Genomic DNA, 24,215 nt, shown 5'->3' on the forward strand with positions numbered 1-24,215 from the left:
AAAACAGAGACCAAGTTGTGACCTGAGTTAATTTCATCAAGTATGCTATACATGGGACAGTAAGTCCAGTAAAGGTAGAATTATAACACGTTTAAAAAAAACATCGTAACGACTTTGAAATCAGGATGATAGATCATAACTTAACTGATAGTGTTTTTATCTTTCCTTCTTAGTGGTGCATGAAATACCTAAGCATCTTAAAATCAATCATGCACCTTATAACAGATGCCACGAAATCTTGTTTGTTTCTAACTGTTTACATAGTTAAGACAAAACACTTCCATATTTTTGGTTGTTATTAACTATTAAATAAGAGAAGGCTCTTTGCAAAATATTAAACATTGAAAAAATGAGAAGTAGTATTACTAGAATTACCTTTCTAGGAGACTTTGAGTATGTCAAGTGGTTCAAAGCTGCTTCATTCTCATTTAAAATGAATTTAACTTCTAGATTCCGAGTCCTTTTATCGTACTCTGAGTTACATGTAAGTCATAAAATGAAAACATAATCTCTTCCCATGGATAAATACTGTCTGTTTTGGTTGCCAAGCTCCATTGCTTAACAGTAATGTTACTGCACTCAGCCATGGGAGACTTTTCTTTCACACTTGTTTCATTCGTAGTTCTTTTGCTATCCTCAGCCCCAACTTCCCAATGCTAAGGATAAGCAATGTTTGCACAATACTGTTCTTAACCAAGATACAGGACCCACCACAATGCTAACAGAGTAAAGCAGACATCACAGAGGCAATCCTTTAAATATGTTTACAGAGAAAGTTTTAGATATAAGTTGCAGATATGAAGGTTAAGCAGAAAGCTATAGATTACAACACAGTACCTGAAAAACAGCAGGACATTTAACAAAATATATACTGGGTACCCATCTGTGCCAGGTATTGTCATCTTTCTACAGGTAGCAGGATTCAAAATGGTACTGCTATTGCTAGTATAAGCAGAGTACTCAATAATTAGTCATAAATTTACTTTGGTATAGTGCTGACATTTTGGACTAATAACAAGAACTTAACACAGATAAAATAAACATTTAGATATCAAAATACTCATTACCTGTTTGTAATGGCTGAAGTAAAAGAAGAATAATTTGGGATATCTGTTTTCCAGAGGGCTCTTCAATCAGTTCAAGCAAACCCAACAATAATTCCTTTGGATTACATAACTATAAAAATATTCACAATTGAACCTGTTTAATACAAGTTGTATTTAAAGCCACATGATTACTATTTTTAAAAGGCAGCATATATTGAGAAAATAGAATTATTTTTAACAGTAAAACACCTCACATAATTGTTTAGAAAGATACACCAACAAAACAGTCAGAATCTGACTGTCAAATCACTAAAACTAAAAGCAAAAAGTCATGAGTGTCTTAATGGACAATTATACTTGGGGTGCCTGAGTGGCACAGTCAATTAAGCGTCTGACTCTTGGTTTTGGCTCAGGTCATGATCTCAGGGTCTTGGGATCAAGCCCTTTGTCAGGCTCTGGGCTCAGTTTGGAATCTACTTCAGATTCTCTCTCTCTCTCTCTCTCTCTCTCTCACTCTCTCAAATAAATGAATAAAATCTTAAAAAAAAAAGAACTCTATTTGGATACTGAAATTCCTAGGAAAAGTTAGAAAAATAGGAGAATAGAAGAACTTGATTACCAAAACTGAGGTTTCTTTTGAGCTTTGACTGTCTACTCTGAAAGCTACCTTAGTTTCTCATGACTTCAGCAGGTGGGACTTTTCTATCTCACACTGTCAGGGTATTTAAATGAGTAAGTCTCTTTTGTCCTTTCTGAACAGATATAACTTTGCACTGCCTTCTGACTACCCAGAATTACCACACTTGCCTTGTTTTCCTTTTAAAGTAGTTAATAAAAAAAAAAAAAAAGTAGTTAATAACTACTATCTAGATGGGGTTTCCACTTTCCAAGTATGTATTCTTATTTGTACTGATCTCTAAGTAGCTCTTTTTTATGTCCTTTTCTTTAGATTTTATGCTCCTTTACCATTTTTTACTTAAAACTCTAGTAACTTTTTTATCAAGTCTCTAAGGTTGTTGGTTACAACAAATCTCCTTCCTATTCCTATATCCCCTGTGATCATCTGCATTCTTGATTTTTAATAATCTTTTAGAGAATGTACCACAGAGAAAAGAGGACTGAGATTTGCTAGTTCCAACGTTGTTAAAAGAACAGCATGGGCTTGGAACTAACTGCTTCTCTAAACCCTGAATTCCACATCTATCTGATAAGCTACTTATTAAAAATAGAACGTTTTAGGTATCTTCTTGGAGATTCTGAATCAGTGGGTCTGAGTTGAGGTTAGATACTTCTTATATTCAGAAACTTGGAAAAACTGAAGTGGACTTGCCCATCCAATCAATAATATTGGGCCTTTTCTCCAAAGAATTCTCTTCTCTATTTTCATGAGCTAAAAGCTTTATCACCCAAAATGAGCATTAAGCATTAAAACAAAATACTGCTGGCTATCATGACAAAGAGAACCTAATTTTGTTAACTTACCTTTACCAATAAATCAAGCATCAGAAAATAATATTTTCTTTTCTCATCTTCCTTATTCCACAAAAGACATCGAACAACAGGACCAACAAGATTCCAGCCCATATTCTTAATGATGACCTATAAAAACATTTTTAGAGTAAAGAAAATACTGCCATCTATAGGGCTCTTACAGTAAGCTTTCTTAACTTGAAGGAGCTTAATATTTCCTCTGAAATAGCTATGAGGCAAATGAAGCCTACAGCATCTCACCACTGACTTCTCAGGGTTGGCTATTAACAACTCTCAACATTTTAAAATAGTTTTTAATACTCTCACTGAAGAAAGGTGAATGGACATTTACTTTAAACCAGGTATGTTGGTCTTTTTTATACTTTAGTTTCTCTATTTCTAATAAGAGAATTAATTTGAGCAAATACTTAATTTTCACGGAGAATTTTGCTCTCCTGATTCATAAAGAAATGCACCCAACCCCCCCAAAAAAATTACACCCAACACTTATGAACCTTTTAAAGTAACTTGGAAAATCTGTAAATATATTATGATTACATAACTTATGTAAAAGGGGATACCACTTCAGTTACTTTCTCTTCAACATACAAGTTATTTCTATTTTCAAAGATATTTCAGAATGTTTACCACACAAGTAAAAGTTTATATTCTTGTGATTCACATTCATAATCAAAACCTCTATTTCCAGAACTAGCAATAATATACTCCATTTCTCTGGGTTGCTTTCTACTTCAACTTATCAGTATTTAATCAAGAATACACTATTATATGCCAAGTCCCTAAAATATTCTGGTGTTATAAATTAAGTAAGGTAAGATCTCTATCCTGATAAGAGTTTACCTTCTAGATTGACTCATTAAAAAAACACATCTATTCCGGAAGACAATTAAGCACATACTCTCTCCATGACCCCAGTCTTATAATCAAACCAGAGTATTGAGATATAGCAGGAGAACTGCCTTCCATCTAGGAAAGGCAAGAAAGGCTTCTCTGAAGAGACAGTGGCTAAGCTAAAATTGTTAGGGAAGTCTGTCAGGTGGAAAATATATTTAAGGCTCTGAAACAGCAATGTGTAAAGGTGTAAGACTTAACATGTCCTAGAGAACTAGTAACAGAATATGTTAGCGTATATGAACATATAGCTCACAAAAGAGGAAATGCTGTTTATATTTTTGCTCACTTATCAATTAGACATTTTAGCATTTGTCTTTATCAATCTGCATGAGCTCCCTTCTTGTATTTACAACAGATAATTATTTGGTTTTTTTGGTTGTCCTTATTTTTTTTATAAGCAAAATACACTTACTTTTCTTTGATTCTTTTCCTATTAGCTTTTAAGTCTAAATTGGTTTCTCTCCTTTAGAGATTCATAAACAAATCATTTATATTTCAACATATATACATTTCACCTTTCTTTTTATTCAAAAGATTTATGTTAGAAACATGGAATAAAGGGCGCCTGGGTAGCTCAGTTGGTTAGGCTTTCAGGTCTGGATTTTGGGTCAGGTGATGATCTCAGGGTGGAAATCAAGCCAGTGTCTGGGCTCAGCAGGGGGTCTGCTTACCCCTCTACCCCTCTCCTTGACTCATGTTTGCATGCACGTGCACTCTCAAATAAATACATCTTTAAAAAAAATTTTTTTTAAATGAATGCTTGAATCGATTATTTTTTTTTAAACAAATAGCAAAACAATCATTCTTGGGATGCCTGGGTGGCTCAGCTGTTAAGTGTCTGCCTTTGGCTCAGGTTGTGAACCCAGAGATCAGGACTGAGTCCCACATCGGGCTCCCTGCATGGAGCCTGCTTCTCCCTCTGCCTATGTCTCTGCCTCTCTCTTTCTGTATCTCATATGAATAAATAAAATAAAAACAACAACAACAAAAACAATCATTCTTTTTAGCTAATGGGAAAGACAACTCAGCTGTTCTAAATATTTTCGTTTCATATTCATAAATCATTCCATACTAGTTATTTCTTCTGCCTGGCATGCTCTTCTTTCAGATAGCTCTTCTCCCTATGGTTTACTCCTCTCCTTCCTTTTCAAATCTCTGCAGTCTCACCTAACATGGTTCATCCCCTAGTTATGCTTTATTTTTTTCTATAGTATTCATCACTTTCTAACATACCATATAGTTTATTAGTAGATACCTGTCTTCATTAGAGTTTAAGATCCATATGAGCAGTTTTGTTTACTGCTGTATCTATTCCTAGCATCTAGACAAGGGCCTGTTAAAAAATAGGTGCTCCATAAATACATTTTGAATGATGTCTGTTATCTTTAAGATAACAGGGTGACAAATTAGATTCCCTCCAAAGCTTTGATATTCTGTTGTTTTTATTAATTTTTTCCAAATTACTAAATATTTATTCCACCATTACCTATTAAGACTACTCTTGCTTTTTAAAACTTAACTAGGGGATCCCTGGGTGGCTCAGCGGTTTAGCGCCTGCCTTTGGCCCAGGGTACGATCCTGGATTCCCGGGATCGAGTCCTGTGTCGGGCTCCCGGCATGGAGCCTGTTTCTCCTTCCTCCTGTGTCTCTGCCTGTCTCTCTCTCTCTCTCTGTCTATCATAAATAAATAAATAAATCTTTAAAAAAAATAAAAATAAATAAAACTTAACTAGCTCCTATTAGGCTCTACTTTTCCAAATAAGCACTTCTTTGCCTTTCCATTGGTGTATTTCTACCCTATAAGTAATCTCTGAGAATTAACTATATGGGAAATTCTAGATTTAAATAAGATTTTGCATATCTGAAATGAAAAAAAATAATTTTGATAAAATACTTTACAAACATCATCTCAGCTGCAAGGTATCTAGTCATTATGTAAATAGTGAATAATTATGAGGAAAAGGAATCAATACTAACTATCCATAAACTACACCTTGTTTAGTTTAATACTAACTACCTACAAAGTAAGATTATCCCCAAATGACACATGAGAACGCCAACGTTTAGAGATTACTGGCATGCCTAAAAATCAACTAAAATGTGGCAGAACCAGGAACTGTATATAAATCTGTTTGGCTCCAAAGCCCATGTGTTTCCCACTATACCAATGGATATCCAATGGGGGCAATTTTGTTCCCTGTCTACCAGAGGACATTTGGCAACATCTGAGAACATTTTTGATTGTCATTTCAGAGTGTGGGGTGGTTACTACAAAATATCTAGAGTACTAATGTTGAGAGGCCCTATACTATAGGACAAACTATTCATATGGCCTTTTTTTTTTTAATTTACAAAAAAAGAGTATAGTAAATCGATCAAGCCTGATTGCATCACCTGGCAAGAAAGCTAAGCTGCAGTCAGTTTGAAATACAGTCTTATAGGGGATCCCTGGGTGGCTTAGTGGTTTAGCACCTGCCTTTGGCCCAGGGCGCAATTCTGGGGTCCCGGGATCGAGTCCCATGTCGGGCTCCTGGCATGGAGCCTGCTTCTCCCTCTGCCTGTGTCTCTGCCCCTCCCTCTCTCTCTCTATTATGAATAAATAAATAAAATCTTAAAAAAAAAATACGGTCTTATCAATGTCTGAACCTTTGAATTTAGCAAACCACACATTACAAAGATGATTCTCAACCTATTAAAGTTAAAACTCAAAAAGTTAAAAAATATCACTATCACCCAATTTTCTTCTTTTGTTTCAAGTTTTTAAATTCTAGTTAACATAATAACCTAATTATTTTTTTAAAGATTTTTATTTATTTATTCATGAGAGGCACAGAGAGAGAGAGAGCAAGGCAGAGACAGGTAGAGGGAGAAGCAGGCTCCATGCAGGGAGCCTGACATGGGACTCGATCCCAGGTCTCCAGGATCAGGCCCTGGGCCGAAGGCGGCACTAAACCACTGAACCACCTGGCTGCCCAAGAAAACTTCTATGTAAATAAATAGTACTGTAAATGAAGAAAGAGTGTGCTCCTGGAAAGATGATCTTTTCTTGTATAAAAAGGCAAGTACGGGGCAGCCTGGGTGGCTCAGCGGTTTAGTGCCTGCCTTCGGCCTGGGGCATGACCCTGGAGTCCCAGGATTGAGTCCCACATCAGGCTCCCTGCATGGAGCTTGCTTCTCCCTCTGCCAGTGTCTCTGCCTCTCTCCTCGTCTCTCTCTCTCTCTGTGTCTCTCATGAATGAATGAATGAATGAATGAATAAAAAATAAAATCTTAAAAAAAAAAAAAGGCAAGTACAAAGACAAAAAAATTGGCAGTGTTGCCAACACTGCGTCCCCGGAAACATTTGTTTCTCATTCCCAAAAGATCCTTTTCCCATTGATGAAAAGGATTTTTCAGATGATTATAGCTGCATGATATTGGCCAGTAAGGCCATCTAAGTCTGCTCCTATTCTGATTTTATGCACCCAAATATTATCTTTTTACTTCTTTAAGATTTTATTTATTTATTTGAGAGAGCGAGAATGAGCAGGGGAGAGGCAGAGGGAGAAGCAGACTCTCTGCTGAGCAGGGAGCCTAAAGCAGTGCTCCATCCTAAAACCCAGGATCATCAGCTGAGTGGAAAGCAGATACTTAACTGACTCAGCCAGCCTCCTAAATATTATCTTACTTAATATCTGGTTTTCCATATATATCTGGCTTAAGAAAGAGAAAGTGCGGATTACCAAAAATGAGTATCTAGGTTGCCTGATACTTACAGTACTAAATGTAAATCAATAATAATCCAAATGCCACTTTTGATCCCTAAAGCAGAAATAATCCTTGCTCTTTTAAATCACTTTACTCAAACTATATCTATTATTTCACTTATTCTGCCCTCTTGCTAGTTGTTTACATGATTATCTCTTCCACCAGACTATAAGCACCTTCAAGTGTATGAATAGCCCTAAGCCCTTTTTTGTTTTCCATGTTCCTACTGTAGAAATTTGATTCTTAAATGTTTGATGAATGAGTGGATAAACAATAGCATCATGTGGCTATTATCTTCCTAGTAAAGACTAAAAAATACTCATAAAGATTGCACTTACCTTATTCTTTTCATTTTGAATAATCTCTAGTAGCTGCTCTATGTGCCCTTCATCTATGCATCTTTGGCCTGCTAATTGAAATAGGCCAAAATCTTCTTCTTTGAAGTCTTGTTCTTCTAGGATTTGCTGACAAAAACAAAATGAAGACAAAACGTTTGGTGAATAAAAAAATTCAATAACTACTTGATTTATTCTCTCTGGAAATAAAAAGGAAATGTGTTTGAATTCTGAGTAAGTTGCACATTAGCATATGTGTGAAAATTAGGATAAGCCTGAAAAAGTAGTTTAATGATCTTGAAATCCACACTGCCAAAAAAAATTCTACAATAAAGATCAATATTAAAAATTTTAAAGGTTAAAAAAAAAATGTTAAAGGTTAGACAAGTAGGTCACTTGGAGAGATAATCCAATCTGCCTTCTGGCCCTCCTGCTATTTATTCACCGGTCAAACAAAGCAAGGATTAGAGAAGATAAGCAATTTGAGTGACCCTAAGTATAACTAGAAATAATCTTGCATTTAACTTTACAAGAAGAAAAATTACTTACACATCTCATTATTATGGATTGAAGTTCTTCCACAGCCATTCCTCGTTATTTTTCCTAGTTTTTATGCTGAAATATAAAACAGTTAACTATCAGTGATATTACAGTATTAATGAGTTATGTTTCATTCTGATGAATTATCAGTAAATACAATAAGGAAAATACGACATTTTAAAGCTGAAATATTTTGACTTAAAAGTATTTTAGCCTAAGGAGTAAAAAACTGTTGCATCTTTTAGGTTTTCTAGAATAGTTTTGAAAGATCTACCTGAAAAAAAAAAAAAAATCCTCCTGGGTACGCCCAAACAGGAGCGCAAATATCGGCTACGTAAATGGCTTTAAAAAGGCTAAGTATTTCTTTTCTGAAAAAATTTCCCAAAAGTGTTCCTGAAATCAGTTCTAGTCATTAGGGAATCTTAAAAAATGCTTCAATGTCCCACTTGACAAACACTGGCGCCTACACAACTCACCCCAGAGCGGGTGAAAGTTCCGATGCCCACAGTCCCAAGTGCGACCCGGACGTTCTTCTGTAAGCGATGCGGTCCCCCAGTCACCCAGCTGGTGTAACCGCCAGGCCGCACGGACGCGACGCAACCGGCAGCTCCCGGGGGAACACGGCTCGGCTCCCGCAGGCGCCGTGGGCCCAGCGGCAAGACCCTGCCCCAGGCCCGCAGCGGGAGCTGGGTCAGCCGGGTCCCCGCGGCCGCGCGCTCCAGAGCGGATAAAAGCCCAGCGCGCGTGCGGACTGCATCCAAAGGAAGCCATCTCTCCCGATTCCTGCGGGCCTAGGCGTTCGGGCCCACGACCTCGTGGGGCCTTGCGGGCCGCGGCGCCGGCTCCCCCGCGGCTCGCAGCTGGCCCCGAGCCCCGGCCACCCCCGCCGCCCGGGCGCGTCCACTTACCGCCGGGCCTCTCGCCGCTCTCGGCGGCTTCCCCCACCTCCTCCGGCCGCGCAGGCCTCTCTCCGGGCCCCGCCCCGCCCCGGCCGGCCCCGCCCCGCGCTAGCGACGGGGGCGGAGCCTCGGGGGGAGACGCCGGGTCCCGGGCTGACCTTCTGACGCGTTTCCCATGGCTGACTCCGCCGGGCCGCGCTCGCCCGGCCTCAAGGCTCGGACGCCCCGCGCTTCCCGAAACGCCTCAGGTAAGAAGGGCCCTGAGAACCGAGCCCCTCGAGTGTTCCACACCGAGGCGCGCGGGACACACCCGGAAGACTGCTCCGGGGCAGAGAAGGCCCAGAGCGGCCCATCCCCGGCCTCGGGTCTTCTGGGAAAGACCTCCACACCCTCACCTCTTCACACCGGTGTTCCAAGATTTGCCCCAGAACCGGTCTCTGAGGGAAAGGGAGTAGAGGAGCTGGAGTCTAGAGCTGGCTCGCCAGAAAGGGCAAGCGACCGGGGCAGCCCAGCTTGGAGATGCACTCCTGCTTTAGCTCCGGGTCCTCTGAGGCGTCACCCCACCCCTGCTCTTTCCCTGTGAGCGAACATTCGGGGGAGCATTTCGAGTTGCCTACACCTCAGATTTGCAGGAGCCCCCGTGACCATGCAGCTGTTTTACATGAGAAAATTCAATCCCCGAGGAGATACATTTTAACCAAGAAGAATTCGGGAATAATTAGCAAACTGAATTCCGCTTGCCCATTTCATTTGTTTTGCAAACGGGATTGGAAAGTAACGTGTGGGGAAGAAAGAAGAGAGGTTGTCTGCAGTTTCAGTAGGAATCTGTCCTGTAAACTAGTGTGTTTCCGAAGACTTGAACTCCACAATAATTTTATTATTATAAATATAAAATATTTTTATTATTATTGTAGGTGCTAAACAGACAAATGCTTTAAAACAAGAAGATGCTTCTAAAAGGTAGGAGAACTACTTGGACAACTGCATTAGCTTATCTATTTATCTCATGTTAATTTAACCATTTTTATAAACAAGAATGGGAGATACTGGGATCCCTGGGTGGCGCAGAGGTTTGGCGTCTGCCTTTGGCCCAGGGCGCGATCCTGGAGACCTGGGATCAAATCCCACGTCGGGCTCCTGGTGCATGGAGCCTGCTTCTCCCTCTGCCTGTGTCTCTGCCTCTCTCTCTCTCACTGTGTGCCTATCATAAAGAAAAAAAAGAAAAAAAAGAAAAAAAAAAAAAGAATGGGAGATACTTAAAAAAAATTATGCGAAAGAAAGAGAGGATCAGAAAAGCACTATAATTTCTCATATATAGACTCATTATATCTCTCTACTCCAGGCTTTAAGAAAACCAAATCAAGACACTTTTAGATTGCTGGTGAAGGTATGAGTATCTGTAGAAAGATGTCTAAGGGAATAAACATTCTTCAGTTAAGCAGGTACTCCTTTTCCACCTCTTCAGGTACACTTGCCTTTTATTACTTTATATACCAGAGACTCCAAGAAACCTTTACTGTTCTTCGTTTACATTATGTCCATATTTTCAGCAAAAAAAGTCCTATTCTGTTGCTTGGCATCTCCTAAACAGACTAGATTTACCTCCTGTCACAAAGTTTCTAGAATAGGAGTAGTTTATGAGAATGATTTAAATACATAGGTCAATATTTTATTCTTAAAAATAAAAAAAAAGATTTATTGGGATACCTGGGTGGCTCAGCAGTTGAGCATCTGCCTGTGGTTCAGGGCATGATCCTGGAATCCAGGATCAAGTCCCATATCAGGCTCCCTGCATGGAGCCTGCTTCTCCCTCTGCCTGTGTCTCTGCCCCCCCCCCCCCCACCGCCCGGTGTGTGTGTGTGTGTGTGTGCGCGTGTATGTCTCTCTCATGAATAAATAAAATAAAATCTTAAAAATATGTTTATTCATTTTAGAGAGTGAGCAAGTACAAGTGTGGGATGCAGGTGAGGAGGGAGTAGAAGAAGAGGGAAAAGAGAGACTCTAAAGCAGACTCCCCACTGAGTGTGGAGCCTGACTCAGGGCTTGATCACAATCCTGAGATCATGATCTAAGCTGAAACCAAGAGTCAGATGCTTAACCACCTGAGCCGCCTAGGGGTTTCAGTGATTTATCCTTTTATATCAGGCAGGTAGTGGCTGTCATTTACTCATTCTTTCAAAAATTATTTACCAAATAGGAGATATGCCAGGCCTGTGTTAAGCCCTGAGGATATGGTTTTGAGCAGAATAGACACAGTTCTTTTCTACTGGAACAGAGAAATAGGGATTAAATTGTCACAACTGAATACATAATTACATATTGTGATAAGTGCTATAAAGGAAAAGACTATGAAGTTATCAGATGGAACTAATAGGTGTTCAGATTAGCTGGGGATTCTCAGGGAAAGACTTTGGAGCCCTGAAGGCTAAATAGGCATTAACCAGAGTCCTGAGGAGAGTCCAGCCAGAGATGGCAGTATATATGAAGGCCCTGAGAAGAAAAAGGTCAGTTCAAGGAAAGGAAAGATAACCGTGGTAGTGTATGGCATTTTGAGCAAGGGAAGAAAGGAGCATAGGAAAACTTAGGATTCCATTCTTAAAGAATCTGGTGGGCCATGGTGAGAAATTTAGATTTTCTAAATGCAAATATGAAAACATCAAGTAATAGAGTGATGAAATTTAAGTTTAAAAAGTTTTAAGAGGAGTGCCTGGATGGCTCAGTGCTTGAGCATCGCCTTTGGCTTGGGGCGTGATCCCCAGGTTCTGGGAGAGTCCTGCATGGGGCTCCCATGAGGGAGCCTGCTTTTCCCTCTATGTCTCTGCCTCTCTCTGTGTGTCTCTCATGAATAAAAATCTTTAAAAAATTAAAAATAAAAAAATAAAAGTTTTAAGATGTTAGCGATGGTGATCATCTAGGAATAGAGAAATTGGATGGATTTGAGATCAATATTTTTTTAAAGATTTATTTATTTACTTGAGAGAGAGCATTCGAGAAGAAATTTAAAAAATTAATGGGTGGGAGGTACAGAGGGAGAGGGAAAGAGGGCTTTCTGCTGAGCAAGGAACATAGTACGGGGCTCACTACCATGATCCTGAGTGGAAACCAAGAGTTGGACACTTAACCAGCTATGCAACCTGAGTGCCCCTTGCGATCTATTTTAGAGAATATTTCCCTGTGGAGTAAGTAGCATGACTTGGTTTTATGATACACTGCAAGAGTAAAGTTAATACTGATAATGATGGTAATTTGCAACTTTCTTCAATAGTGTGATCTGACCACAAACCCAAGAAGATTATATTTTATTGTGAGCATCATAGTGTGAGAAGTATAGATACACTGAAATGTATTGGGGGCAAATTACCCAGGATGATGAAGCAATTAAAAATCCATGGGTTAACTAACCAAATAGTTGTTGAAGGGAATGAACCTTTATAAATCTATGCCCACTGAAAAATACTTCAACATCAATCCAATCAAATACTATTAAGCCAGGAATTAAAGAGCTTTACAAAAATGTAAAATAATTCTTCTCTTTTCACAAAATATGTAATAGGTTCATTACTACTTTTGTTACATGAATTAATAAGTGCTCTACATTTTTCTCATTTTTAATCCAAATATGGTGAATATCAATACATAAAATCCACATAAGCAGAAGTTCTAATTTTTAGAGTGTAAGGCAATGCTGAGACTGAAAAATTTGAGAACCATTGCTATACACCATACTGTCTGTCATCATTTAGGACCAGAGGGCAACAGTGAGAAAGGGCTGTTCATGGGAAGCAGCTTAGGCATCAGTCAAGAGTGAGTGTAGTGGGGCGCCTGAGTGGCTCAGTGGTTGAGCCTCTCCCTTTGGCTCAGGTTGTGATCCTGGGGTCCTGGGATCGGGTCCTGGGATCAAGTCCCACATCAGGCTCTCTGCATGCAGCCTGCTTCTCCCTCTGCCTGTGTCTCTGCTTCTCTCTCTCTCTGTGTCTGTCATGAATAAATAAAATCTTTTAAAAAATAAAAATAAAAAAATAAAATAAAAATGTGAGTGAGTGTAGTGTGGCTCTTACTGCAGGTTGAGGTAGTTAACTGCTTGAGTCAACAATTCCTTAGTGGAGGTTGTAGACTGATTGTAGTACATGGCATAGCTTTTATTGGTAGGCAGCAATATGAGAAAAATAAAATAATGTTTTTCATAAAGCCAAATACATTTGATATAAACAACTGCCTTTTAATTTGTATCCATGTAAAAAAAATAATAATAATAATTTGTATCCATGTCTTTTATACTTCTTTGATGTAAGAATGGCCTTTATGAAATCATGGGAGAACAGTTGTTAGTTGCAAATTTCTTCTTGTTTTAATGTTCTTATTTGGCAAAAGAAATAGTTGGCAATCCTGTGTCATCTCCTTTTTTTTTTCTTTTAAGATTTATTTATTTATTTATGATAGAGAGAGAGAGGCAGAGACATAGGCAGAGGGAGAAGCAGGCTCCATGCCGGGAGCCCCACGCGGGACTCAATCCTGGGACTCCAGGATCGCACCCTGGGCCAAAGGCAGGCACCAAACCGCTGAGCCACCCAGGGATCCCCCATCCTCCTTTGTTGTAGAATATTATCATTATGTTATATTGTTTCTGTAGAATGTTATTGCTCTAGGCAAGGAATTAAGAGTGTAAGGTCTTGAGAGTCAATTAAAGGAGGGCGGTAAAATGAATACATTATAGATCCAGATATGAGAGCCAAGTCAAGGCCCAGGAGGCTGGCTGAGGTAGTTCTGGTGGGAAAGTAGAAACCAGTGCAGGAAACGAGCAAATAAGTTACCAAGATGGTTGGATATCTTTGGTCCTATGGCAAGGATTCTCAACCCCTTTGCATATTAGGATTGTCTGGAGCACTTTTAAGAAACACCAACCTTGGGCAGGCCCGGTGGCGCAGTGGTTTAGCGCCGCCTGTAGCCCGGGGTGATCCTGGAGACTCGGGATCGAGTCCCGCGCCAGGCTTCCTGCATGGAGCCTGCTTCTCCCTCTGCCTGTGTCTCTGCCTCTCTTTCTCTCTCCCCCCACCCCCTCTCTCTCTGAATAAATAAATAAATAAATCTTAAAAAAAAAAGAAAGAAATAAACACCAACCTCCAGTCCCTGTCCTCAGAGATTCTGATTGAATTAGCTTTTAGTGGGAGCTAGGCGTAGTATCTTTTAAAGAAATCTCCTTAGGGGCACCTGGGTGACCTAGTGGTTGAGCATCTATCTGCCTTTGGCTCAGATCATGATCCCAGGATCCTGGGATCCAGTCTCGCGTCAGGCTCCTCACTATAGGTAGCCTGCTTCTCCCCCTGCCTATGTCTCTGCCTCTTTCTCTGTGTCTCTCATGAATAAATAAAATCTTAAAAAAAAGAAAGAAAGAAAGAAAGAAAGAAAGAAAGAAAGAAAGAAAGAGAAAGAAAAAGAAAGAGAGAAAAGAAAGAAAGAAAGAAAGAAAGAAAGAAAGAAAGAAAGAAAGAAAGAAAAAGAAATCTCCTTAGATGATCCTAATGTGCAGCTAGGATTGAGAACCACTCTCCTAGAGCCATTGTTAATCAGATAGACTCTGCTATTATGTTCCATGATGTGTAGAGACCAGCAAAGGATGATAGTCCTACTGGTGCCAGGGCAAGGACTAGCCCTCTTAGGAAGATTATTTTCCTAAACTACATAGTCCTATCAATATAGTTCTTTAATAAGACTTAATAACAAAAGCAAACACTTCCTTGCAAATAGGACTCTATCTTGTCAGACTGGGCTATCATTAACTTTTGAGACTTGACACAAATTTTTACTTATAAGAACAGCTGTAGTTGTCTTTTCCCCCTCCAATATTTCCTGATTACTAAGGATTTCAAAGGAAAAGTTGTCTTTTTAGGTACACACAGGACTGACTGAGAGAGTATAAACACTAACTGGCAAAAAAATTTCACCTCATTTACTTCCTTATACTCTAAGCCTTGGAAATCATCCTGTCATTATGGCAGACTTCTGTGTGTTAATACTTTAAAAGTATTGGATCAAAAGTAAAAACATTAAAAAAACATAAAATTAAATAGCAGACTTCTATGTGTTAATACTTTAAAAGTATTGAATCAAAAGTAAAAATATTAAAAAAATAAAATTAAATAGCATGTTGTATTTGTACTATATTCTAAGAAAATTGGCTATGATAAAACTTGTAAGTAGAATAATTTCTAAATTTTATTTTATTTTTTTAAAACATTTTATTTATTTATTCATGAGAGACACACAGAGAGAGAGAGAGGCCGATAGAGAAGGCAGGCTCGCTCCACAGGCAGATAGAGAAGCAGGCTCCACACAGAGAGCCCAACACGGGAATCAATCCTGGGACCCCAGGATCACGCCCTGGGCCAAAGGCAGGCACTAAATTGCTGAGCCACCCAGGGATCCCCCCAACTTCTAAATTTTAAATAATTTTTTTGTTTTTTAATTTTAGGAAAGCAGAACTAGAAGCAGCTGTGAGAAAGAAGATTGAATTTGAGAGAAAAGCTCTTCATATTGTTGAACAGCTTTTAGAAGAGGATATTACAGAAGAATTCCTAAGGGAATGTGTATGTGTTGAGAAATTATTACATTATTTAAATCTGTACGATATGAAACTTCCTTGCATTATCAAAATCTTTGACTCTTCTCAGTCACAAGATGCAGGGAGCATGCTATGTAATTCATGCATTTTATTTTATTTTTTTTCAAAGATTTATTTATTTATTTATTCAGAAAGAGAGAGAGAGAGAGGCAGAGACACAGAGGGAGAAGCAGGCTCCATGCAGGCAGCCCGACACGAGACCCGATCCCGGGTCTCCAGGATCACACTTTAGGCTTCAGGCAGTGCTAAACCGCTGCATCACTGGGGCTGCCCTAATTCATGCATTTTAAAATAATCAACTATTACGCATTCCTGGTTGTATAATGACTTTAAAATACACTAAAGAAAAATAACATGCCTGTTTAACCGCTTAATAATAGTTCTTTAAACAAGTCTCCTAATCTCACTTGATTTTCATCACTTTGCACTAATTATCCCAATGTTATTTTCCATATTCTGTGTGTTGTCCTATTTTAGTAACAGAAGGTTATTATTTTTGTTAATGTAGTTCTTTTAGTTTTGATATTTTAAAAACCTGAAATATAGATCACTTATGATTTAACACATAACAAGAGAATTGTAATCTGTATTAAAAGTTGTTCTTTTTTTAACAACTCTATTGCGTTAAAATTTGACCATGAGTATATCAAAGGGAAATAATTGATACTAGTTTATAAGTACCTAGTTTATAAGTACCTAGTTTATAAGTCCCCTGTACAGGTTTTCAGAAGCTGAAAGATTTTGCAGAAAAATTTGTCAGGACTCACAAGGACACCTTTGATATACAATGTTTTTAAAGATAGTTCTTTAAAAACAGGTAAATTATATTTTATTTTACATGTGACTAATTTTTTGAATAGTACATTTTTAAAATGAAATCCACTTTTTAGTGTTTTGCTTTGGAATAGCAATCGCTATAGCACCACTTCTTTTTCTTGCCTCAGATTTATTTCATGAACTATGTATCTACAAAGATGCACAGTCTCCTGGCAGAAGTTTTTTCAGGTTGTTTGTATTTTTAATAATAGCTAACATTTTTGAGTGCTTACTATGTGTTGAGTGTATTTATTTTCTCCTCTCCATCATACCTATGAGCTAGACATTATCCCTCTATTTTCTGATGAGATCAGTGAGGTGTAGAGCACTGATAAATTAAGTTTTCCAATAATTTAGCAGGGGAAATGCTCCTCTCATTTCATTGTAGGGGAAGTTCATCACACCTGCTCACTACAGCGATGTCGTGGATGAGCGTTCTATTATCAAACTCTGCGGTTATCCTTTATGTCAGAAGAAACTAGGAATTGTAAGTAACAAATATTTTAAAATAGAAGCTTTAATTTTTTATATTTAGCAAAATACTTTGTAGATAAGACAAGAAGTGAAACAGGTTTGAACTAATGACATGAGTTAGCCAAAGTTATGATATGTAGATAATTTAATCTTGTAACATAAAGTTTATATTTATTACTTGAATTCTTCTTAAGCTATACTTTATTTTTTCCCTTTAGGTACCAAAACAGAAATATAAAATTTCTACCAAAACCAATAAAGTCTATGATATTACTGAAAGAAAGGTAAGCTTAAAGGCTGTTCTCACTGTGGCAGTTAATTTTTAATATACTAAATGGAATTTTTTTAAAAAGTTGAAAAGTTTGCCTTTTAGAAAGTAGCCATGCTAAAAGTTTATTTGAAAATATTTCATTCAAGATATTAGAAAAAACTGCTCATGCTTTAATTAATACTTGAACATTTAAAAATTCAAAGTGCAGGATCACCTGGGTGGCTCATTCAGTTAAGCGCCCAACTCTTGATTTTGGGTCAGGTCATGATCTTAGTGTAGTGAGATCAAGTCCCACATCAGGCTCCTGTGCTGGACATTGAGCCTGCTTGGGATTCTTTCTCTGTCTTCTGCCTCTCCCTCCCCCGTTAAAAATAAAATTTAAATAAAATAAAATTTAAATTGAAAATTAAAATTTGTGCATACTAGCACAACTTAAAGCAAGTAAATCAGGAACAGAATAGAGATCCAGAAACATACTAACCATGTATGTGGATACTTTGTATATAATAACAAGAATATTGTGGATCAGTGGAGAAAGTATGAATTTTTCAATAAATAGTAGTGGCACAAATAGTTATCCAAATGGAAAAACTGAAAATTGATCCCTGTTTCAGTGTACATAAAAAAATCAATTTTAGGTAGATTAAAGATTTAAGGTTAAAAGATAAACACTGTTTCAAAGAATATGGGAAGGTTTCTGTAAACATGGAGAATTTCTTAAATAAGGTACACAATTACACACAATAGAGGAAAAATTGGTAAGTTTTTTTCTACATTAAAATTAAAAGCAAAAATAAAAAATAAAAAAAATAAAAAAATAAAAGCATTTGCTTATCAGAAGTTTCCAAAAAAGAGTGAAAAGATAAGCCATAAATCAGAAGGAGGTGTATTTCCATAGAATTGACTAAACCTAGTAGAATTTTTTTCTTTTTTTTCTGAAAGAAAGAGTGCATATGTGTGCGAATGGGGGTAAGGGCAGAGGGGGAGGGAGAGAAAGAATATCCATCTCCCAACCCCAAGACCATGACCTGAGCCAAAATCAGGAGTCACTTAACTAGCTGAGCCACCCAGGTGTCCCTAGAAAAATTTTATGGAAGGAACTTGATAATGAATGAAAAGATGATCAATCTTGTCAGGAAAACAGCAAATAAAAACATTGATTTACATGGGCAGCCCGGGTGGCTCAGCGGTTTAGCGCCTGCCTTCGGCCCAGGGCGTGATCCTAGAGACCCAGGATTGTCCCACGTTTGGCTCCCTGCATGGAGCCTGCTTCTCCCTCTGCCTGTGTCTCTGCTTCTCTCTCTCTCTCTGTCTCTCATGAATAAATAAAATCTTTAAAAAAATAAAATAAAAACATTGATTTACATTCTCTCAGCCCCCAAATTAGCAAAATTATAAAAATCTAACAATATTAGGAACTCTTTATACTACTGGTTAAATATTAGGAACTCCTTATTCTACTGGTTAAATAAAATTGCATCCTTTCTGAGAAGAAATTGGTATTATCTTTCTGAGAAATTGGTATTATCTAGTAAAGTCAAGTTCACACATTTTTTATGGCCAAACTTTTCTGTTCTTTGGTATATATTCTTAGGGATTTCTTGCCTGTATGTATTGCTATGTATGTATAGGAATGTTCCTAGTTGGATTAACAAAATTGCTATATGCATAGAATAGAATGTTCTTCACCCTTTTAAAGGAAGGAAATTCTGACACATACTACAGCATAGATGTATTTGAAGACATGTTAAGTGAAATAAACCTGTAAAAGGGACAAATATTAAATGATTCCACTTATATGAGATAACTAGAGTAGTTTGATTCATGGTTACAAAAGTAGAATGGTGATTATCTGAGGAGGCAGATATGGGGATTGTTGTTTAATGGGTATAGAATTTGATTTTGCAAAATGAAGAGTTCTGTAGATGGATGGTGTGATGGTTATACTACAGTGAGAAGGTACGTAGTGCCCATGAACTGTAACACTTAAAAATGGTTAAGATGGTAAATTTATTTTACAACAGTATTTTTTTTTTTTACAACAGTATTTTTTTATTTTAAAAATTCTTTAAAAATGTTTATCAGGCACATTGTAGTGATAGCAGAAAAGTTAGAAACAACTCAATTATTCGTAAACAATAAAGGCATAAATATAGAAACTACATCTCCATGAATCTGAAAAATATAATGTGGAACAAAAAAAATCCCAGAAAATATAGCAGTACAATTATATTTAGACAAAGTTTAAAATTAGGCAAAACTGAATGATATCTTTGTAGGTATGTATATATAGATAGCAGTACTAAAGAAAAGCAAGGGAGTTAGGAACACACAATGTATGATAGTGGGGAATATGGAAGGTGATGCTATCTGGGACAGACACATCGAGAGCTTCAAAGGTATTATACATTATTTCTTACCTTGGGTTGTGGACTCATGGGTTTTCCTTTTTTTTTTTTTTTTTTTTTTTTGATAGTCACACAGAGAGAGAGAGAGAGGCAGAGACATAGGCAGAGGGAGAAGCAGGCTCCATGCGCCGGGAGCCCGATGTGGGATTCGATCCTGGGTCTCCAGGATCGCGCCCTGGGCCAAAGGCAGGCGCTAAACCACTGCGCCACCCAGGAATCCCCGGTTTTCATTATTTGAACTATGTTTTCAGGACATAAGTTGTGTTTCATAGTAAGAATGAAATAATTTGCTAATTAAAAAATTTTTTTCAGTGCTTTTGCAGCAACTTTTGTTACAAAGCATCTAAGTTTTTTGAAGCACAAATTCCTAAAACTCCAGTATGGGTTCGAGAAGAGGAAAGGTAATTTAAATCATTACATATAATTTGTTGATATATTCCAGCTTTCTGAGATATGTAGAGAGTAGTGCTAGTTTTCTGTAGGATGTTACCATTGTACACATTTTAATTGTGGGGAAATGCTTTTATTTTAAGCATAGTTATTAAGGATTTTACACTTAAAATCAGAAAATTAATAAATATAAATGGTGTTTCTTTGCTGTTTTCGTTTTTTAAAGATTTTATTTATTTATTCATGAGAGACAGAGAGAGAGAGAGAAAGAGAGGCAGAGACACAGGCAGAGGGAGAAGCAGGCTCCATGCAGGGAGCCCAACGTGGGACTCGATCCCGGGTCTCCAGGATCACGCCCTGGGCCGAAGGCATCACTAAACTGCTGGGCCACCTGGGCTGCCCCTGCTGTTTTAGTTTTAATCACAAAACCTGAACGTCACTTCTGCTATGTTAGTTATTTCTATTAACTCTATTAGTATAATAATCTTAGAGTAAGAATGTTAAAGTTTTCAAGTAGATACTAGATCTTAGGATCCAACTGAATTTTGTTAGAAAACTATGTACTAAAAAACAACTATGTACAAAGGTTAAAAAGTTCAGGTTACTAATTCACTCACTATTAAAAATCAGTACAGTATTTTTTTAATTTAAACAAATCCAATAATAATTTTTAGCAAAAAAATATTATGAACATTCCTGGGGTTTTGCCTCTTAGGAAATGTTTAAACTTTTACAACATTTCAGTAGTTGCTGAATTTGAGAGAAAATTTATTATTGAGGGGCAAATGCCATATGTAGAAAAGGTAACAAAAATTGTTATGTAATTGAACTATGTTGTCCAATTTCAAACAAGGTTAAATGAAATAATGTCCCAAATAACTCATGTTTCATAGAGAATATTGCAACACAAGGCATGTGGTAAAAGAGTATCAATGCTAAATGAACTTAATGACATAAACATAATGAGATGCAAGTTAACTAAAGACCTTTGCCTAAAGAAAAAAACTTATTCAAGTGTTATCTGATGCACAAGGTAATATGAAACCACTGTAGTTTGAACTAGCATCATTTGTACTGAGGGACAGTCCTGTTGTTGGCTGACACCTTTGCCTGCAGATCCAATGCTGTGTGGTTTAGAATATGTAAAGGGGCGCCTGAGTGTCTCAGTCAGTTAAGCGTCTGACTCTTGATTTCAGCTCAGGTCATGATCTCAGGGTTGTGAGTTCAAGTGCTGTGTTGTACTCTGCACTCAATGTGGAGTCCACTTACGATTCTTTCTCCTTCTTTCCCGACTGCCCCTCATTCACACACACTTTCTTAAAAATAAATATATATATAGAGAGAGAATATGTTAAGCACACCACTCTATGACCTTTGTTAATTGAATTACACATAATGAATGAATGAATGAAACTTGTTCACTACTTCTCTACTAGCCTTTCTTATTTGAAGGATAAAGGATTGTAGCATTGTCAAAGGTGACTGGGGACCTAAGAGTACCTTCTTAACTATTACTTTTCTTTTTCTCCTTTCTTAATGTTTGTTTCAACAGAGCTGCTTATTGCCTCCTCAGTCTTAGGACAGCTGCACATATTCCATTCCCCAGCTGTTAAAATCAGTGTTTTCTTAAGTTATCCTTAACATTGTTTCCAGTGATATCTTCTCTAGTTAAATTTAGCCCATCCTCATATCTGCTTCAAAACTATTTACCAAACCACCCTTCCTGTCATCTTGATATTCTTCAGATACACTAATTGGTACTTCCTTCAGCTAATCTAAAACAGTTTTTCCCAAAATCTTATTCTATGTTCAGAACGCCCACCTTTTCCCAGAATGTGAAGCTCTGTCACTTTATGCTTGGGGTTCTTGAAATTCTACTTTATATGCCCTTCCCTACCTCACTAAAAAAGAAAGATGAAAATGGCATTGGTTTCCCTAATTTAGACAAATCAATTTAATTTACATTCAGTGTGTATAATGTGAGCTTAGTATCCAACAGGCTACCCACACCTGTACAAACAACACACACACTTATGAAACCAAACCTGTGAGTTTAAATTGAAATGTTAATGGAATGGCATAACAAGCACACAAATGAAACAAATTTACTTATTCTAATGAGGACAAGTATTGGGGAGCCTTCAAATGCTATTGAACAGAATTTGATCTGACACTGGTGTACAAAATGAATTAAAGAAGAAAAGATCATAATTAAAGAGCTGAAAGGCCCTTAGGGACAATTTAACACAACATCTTTATCAAATAAGCTCAGAAAGATTAACTGTATTTCTTAAGCGAGTGATAGGTTCTCAACAATGCCAGGATTCCAGTTGTTTAAAAGTAACTAGTGAGTAACCTATAAATATATAATTGTATACAGTTATACTACATGTATAATGGTAGCCCTTATTTTTGTATGATTCTTGTTAGTATATAACCATATTAGTATCTTTTATATCTCCAGTATCAGGTTTACCTTAATTTATAAATTCTTACTGGCAAGCATTATGTCAGTTTATTTCATGAATCCACTAGAGGTCACTGTGTCTTCAGAGAATGTTTGATATTTTTAAGTGTTCCAAAGATCAGAATTCTAGAATTCAGTATTCTTTTAAAAAGCCTTTCCAGCTGTTGCATATGTAAGCTCTACAGAAATGTGATTTTTAAAGTCTGCTCACATACAATATCAGGTATATAATGTTAAATAATACCATTCAGAACCTATCTTTTTTTTTTCCAAAGATTTTATTTATTTATTCATGAGAGACACAGAAAGAGAGAGGCAAAGACACGGACAGAGGGAGAAGCAGGCTCCATGCAGGAAGCCCAATGTGGGACTCGATCCCAATACCACAGGATCATGCCCTAAGCCAAAGGCTTAACAGCTGAGTAACAGCTGAGCCACCCAGGTGTCTCAGAACCTATCTTCTTTTAAAGGGGAAAAAATTGTTGCTTTTAAATGGCAGGATTTAGTATTTAAGGAAGAGATGTTTTCATTAGTTTAAAGTGTCATCATACTAAATCATATCACCATAATTAAGTCATAATTATTTTGTTTTATTATTTATTTTATTAATATTAATAACTATTGAATACTTAAAATTTAAAAAAATAAGAGCAAATTTTAAAATCCACTCAAAGAATTGAATATTTTATTGCACTGACCACCATAGTATACTTTACATTATAATCCAGTACATGCATATTACTGTCAGTCTGTTATCAACACTAAGCCTTAGTTTCCTCATTTGCAAAGTAGAAAGTTGCATTAATCTCTTAGTTCCCTTTAGTTCTAGTGTTTTACAGTCTGAGTCAGTCACTGTCACCATAGTAAAAGTTTAGATAGGAAATGTTTTATTTATAAAAGTGATGAAAATTAAAATTATCGGCATAAGACTAGGGAAAGTCTGTAAAGAAGGCTGATAAAGGGTAAGATCAAAGTTTTTCAATTCTGAAGAAAAACCAGGAATGTTTTATAGCATGTCCAGAACAACTTGAAGTTGACATCTTCAGGGAAACCATGATCTTGCACACTATTTGGAAATAGAATATTGAATTTGACTCAGTTTAGTTTGTCTTATATTGTTGTGAAAGCTAATATAATTTACCAGATACCAAAATACTAAAATCTGTAGTGTCTTTTAACATTTCTAAAATACTATTTTATACCATAGAAAGCTCTCTACCCTGATAATAAACACATATAGATAGATTTTAAAAAGATTTAGACAAATCCATGAATTCTAGCTCCATACTTCTGTTGAGGCTTTGGAATCGGAAGGGGCCTTTGGAGTTTTCTACTCCCTCATTTTTATTATTAAAGTATGAAAAATATCTGGAGTAGAATCTTTGATGTCACGAGAACAGCCGTGTTTCCCACAAAATGTCTCCTGATAATGTCTCAGAGACAAAACATTGACCTAGATGACTTAGATCATGACGCAGTATGATGCTTCTCATGTTGTGAGTTAGAAATTTTTCACCCACTTGGTGGCCAGAAACAGACCACATACACTTAAATTCCTCTGAGACAGTGTACTCATTTAGATAGTCATATAGTTATACTTATAAAATCTGTTTTGTTTGAATGTAGACTCTGACAAGTCTTGGAAGTTTCTTTATAACCTAAAAAATCAGGAGTTAAAACTAAGAAGGACAAATGTTGAGAATCAAATTATGGTTTGAAAAATAAAATTGGGGTGAATTGTTAATGCTGACAGAGCTAAAAGCGCCATCATGTGGCCCAGAATAGGGGATTTTCACACATGCTTCTTGGCAATAAACA

At 37.2% G+C, this 24,215-nt stretch overlaps 2 protein-coding genes across 10 annotated transcripts in view; one reads left to right on the forward strand and one right to left on the reverse strand.

The window, feature by feature from the left end:
- The window catches only part of GLMN (glomulin, FKBP associated protein), a 47,517-nt gene extending 25,013 nt beyond the window's left edge, over positions 1-22,504 (reverse strand). Inside the window, exons 1-5 of one of the 3 annotated variants that reach the window (XM_077905420.1) lie at positions 22,407-22,504; positions 8,063-8,128; positions 7,517-7,642; positions 2,529-2,645; positions 1,068-1,176 (exon numbers count right to left, since the gene is read on the reverse strand). In XM_077905420.1, the coding sequence (XP_077761546.1) occupies positions 1,068-1,176; positions 2,529-2,645; positions 7,517-7,642; positions 8,063-8,101 (391 nt within the window). In that variant the 5' untranslated portion in view covers positions 8,102-8,128; positions 22,407-22,504. Of the gene's footprint in view, positions 1-1,067; positions 1,177-2,528; positions 2,646-7,516; positions 7,643-8,062; positions 8,129-8,529; positions 8,667-8,961; positions 9,082-22,406 lie in introns of those variants that run through there. The other 2 variants (XM_077905419.1, XM_077905421.1) reach the window with 2 other exon arrangements.
- RPAP2 (RNA polymerase II associated protein 2) overlaps positions 9,053-24,215 on the forward strand; it is an 80,649-nt gene continuing 65,486 nt past the window's right edge. For 4 of the 7 annotated variants that reach the window (XM_077905417.1, XM_077905413.1, XM_077905416.1 and 1 more), the window contains exons 1-6: positions 9,053-9,200; positions 9,867-9,912; positions 15,422-15,536; positions 16,776-16,874; positions 17,080-17,145; positions 19,853-19,941. In XM_077905417.1, the coding sequence (XP_077761543.1) occupies positions 9,128-9,200; positions 9,867-9,912; positions 15,422-15,536; positions 16,776-16,874; positions 17,080-17,145; positions 19,853-19,941 (488 nt within the window). In that variant the 5' untranslated portion in view covers positions 9,053-9,127. The remainder of the gene's footprint in view (positions 9,201-9,866; positions 9,913-15,421; positions 15,537-16,775; positions 16,875-17,079; positions 17,146-19,852; positions 19,942-24,215) is intronic. The other 3 variants (XM_077905412.1, XM_077905414.1, XM_077905418.1) reach the window with 2 other exon arrangements.

Source organism: Canis aureus, chromosome 8 (genome assembly GCF_053574225.1).
Source record: "Canis aureus isolate CA01 chromosome 8, VMU_Caureus_v.1.0, whole genome shotgun sequence".
NCBI classification, from domain to species: Eukaryota; Metazoa; Chordata; class Mammalia; order Carnivora; family Canidae; genus Canis; species Canis aureus.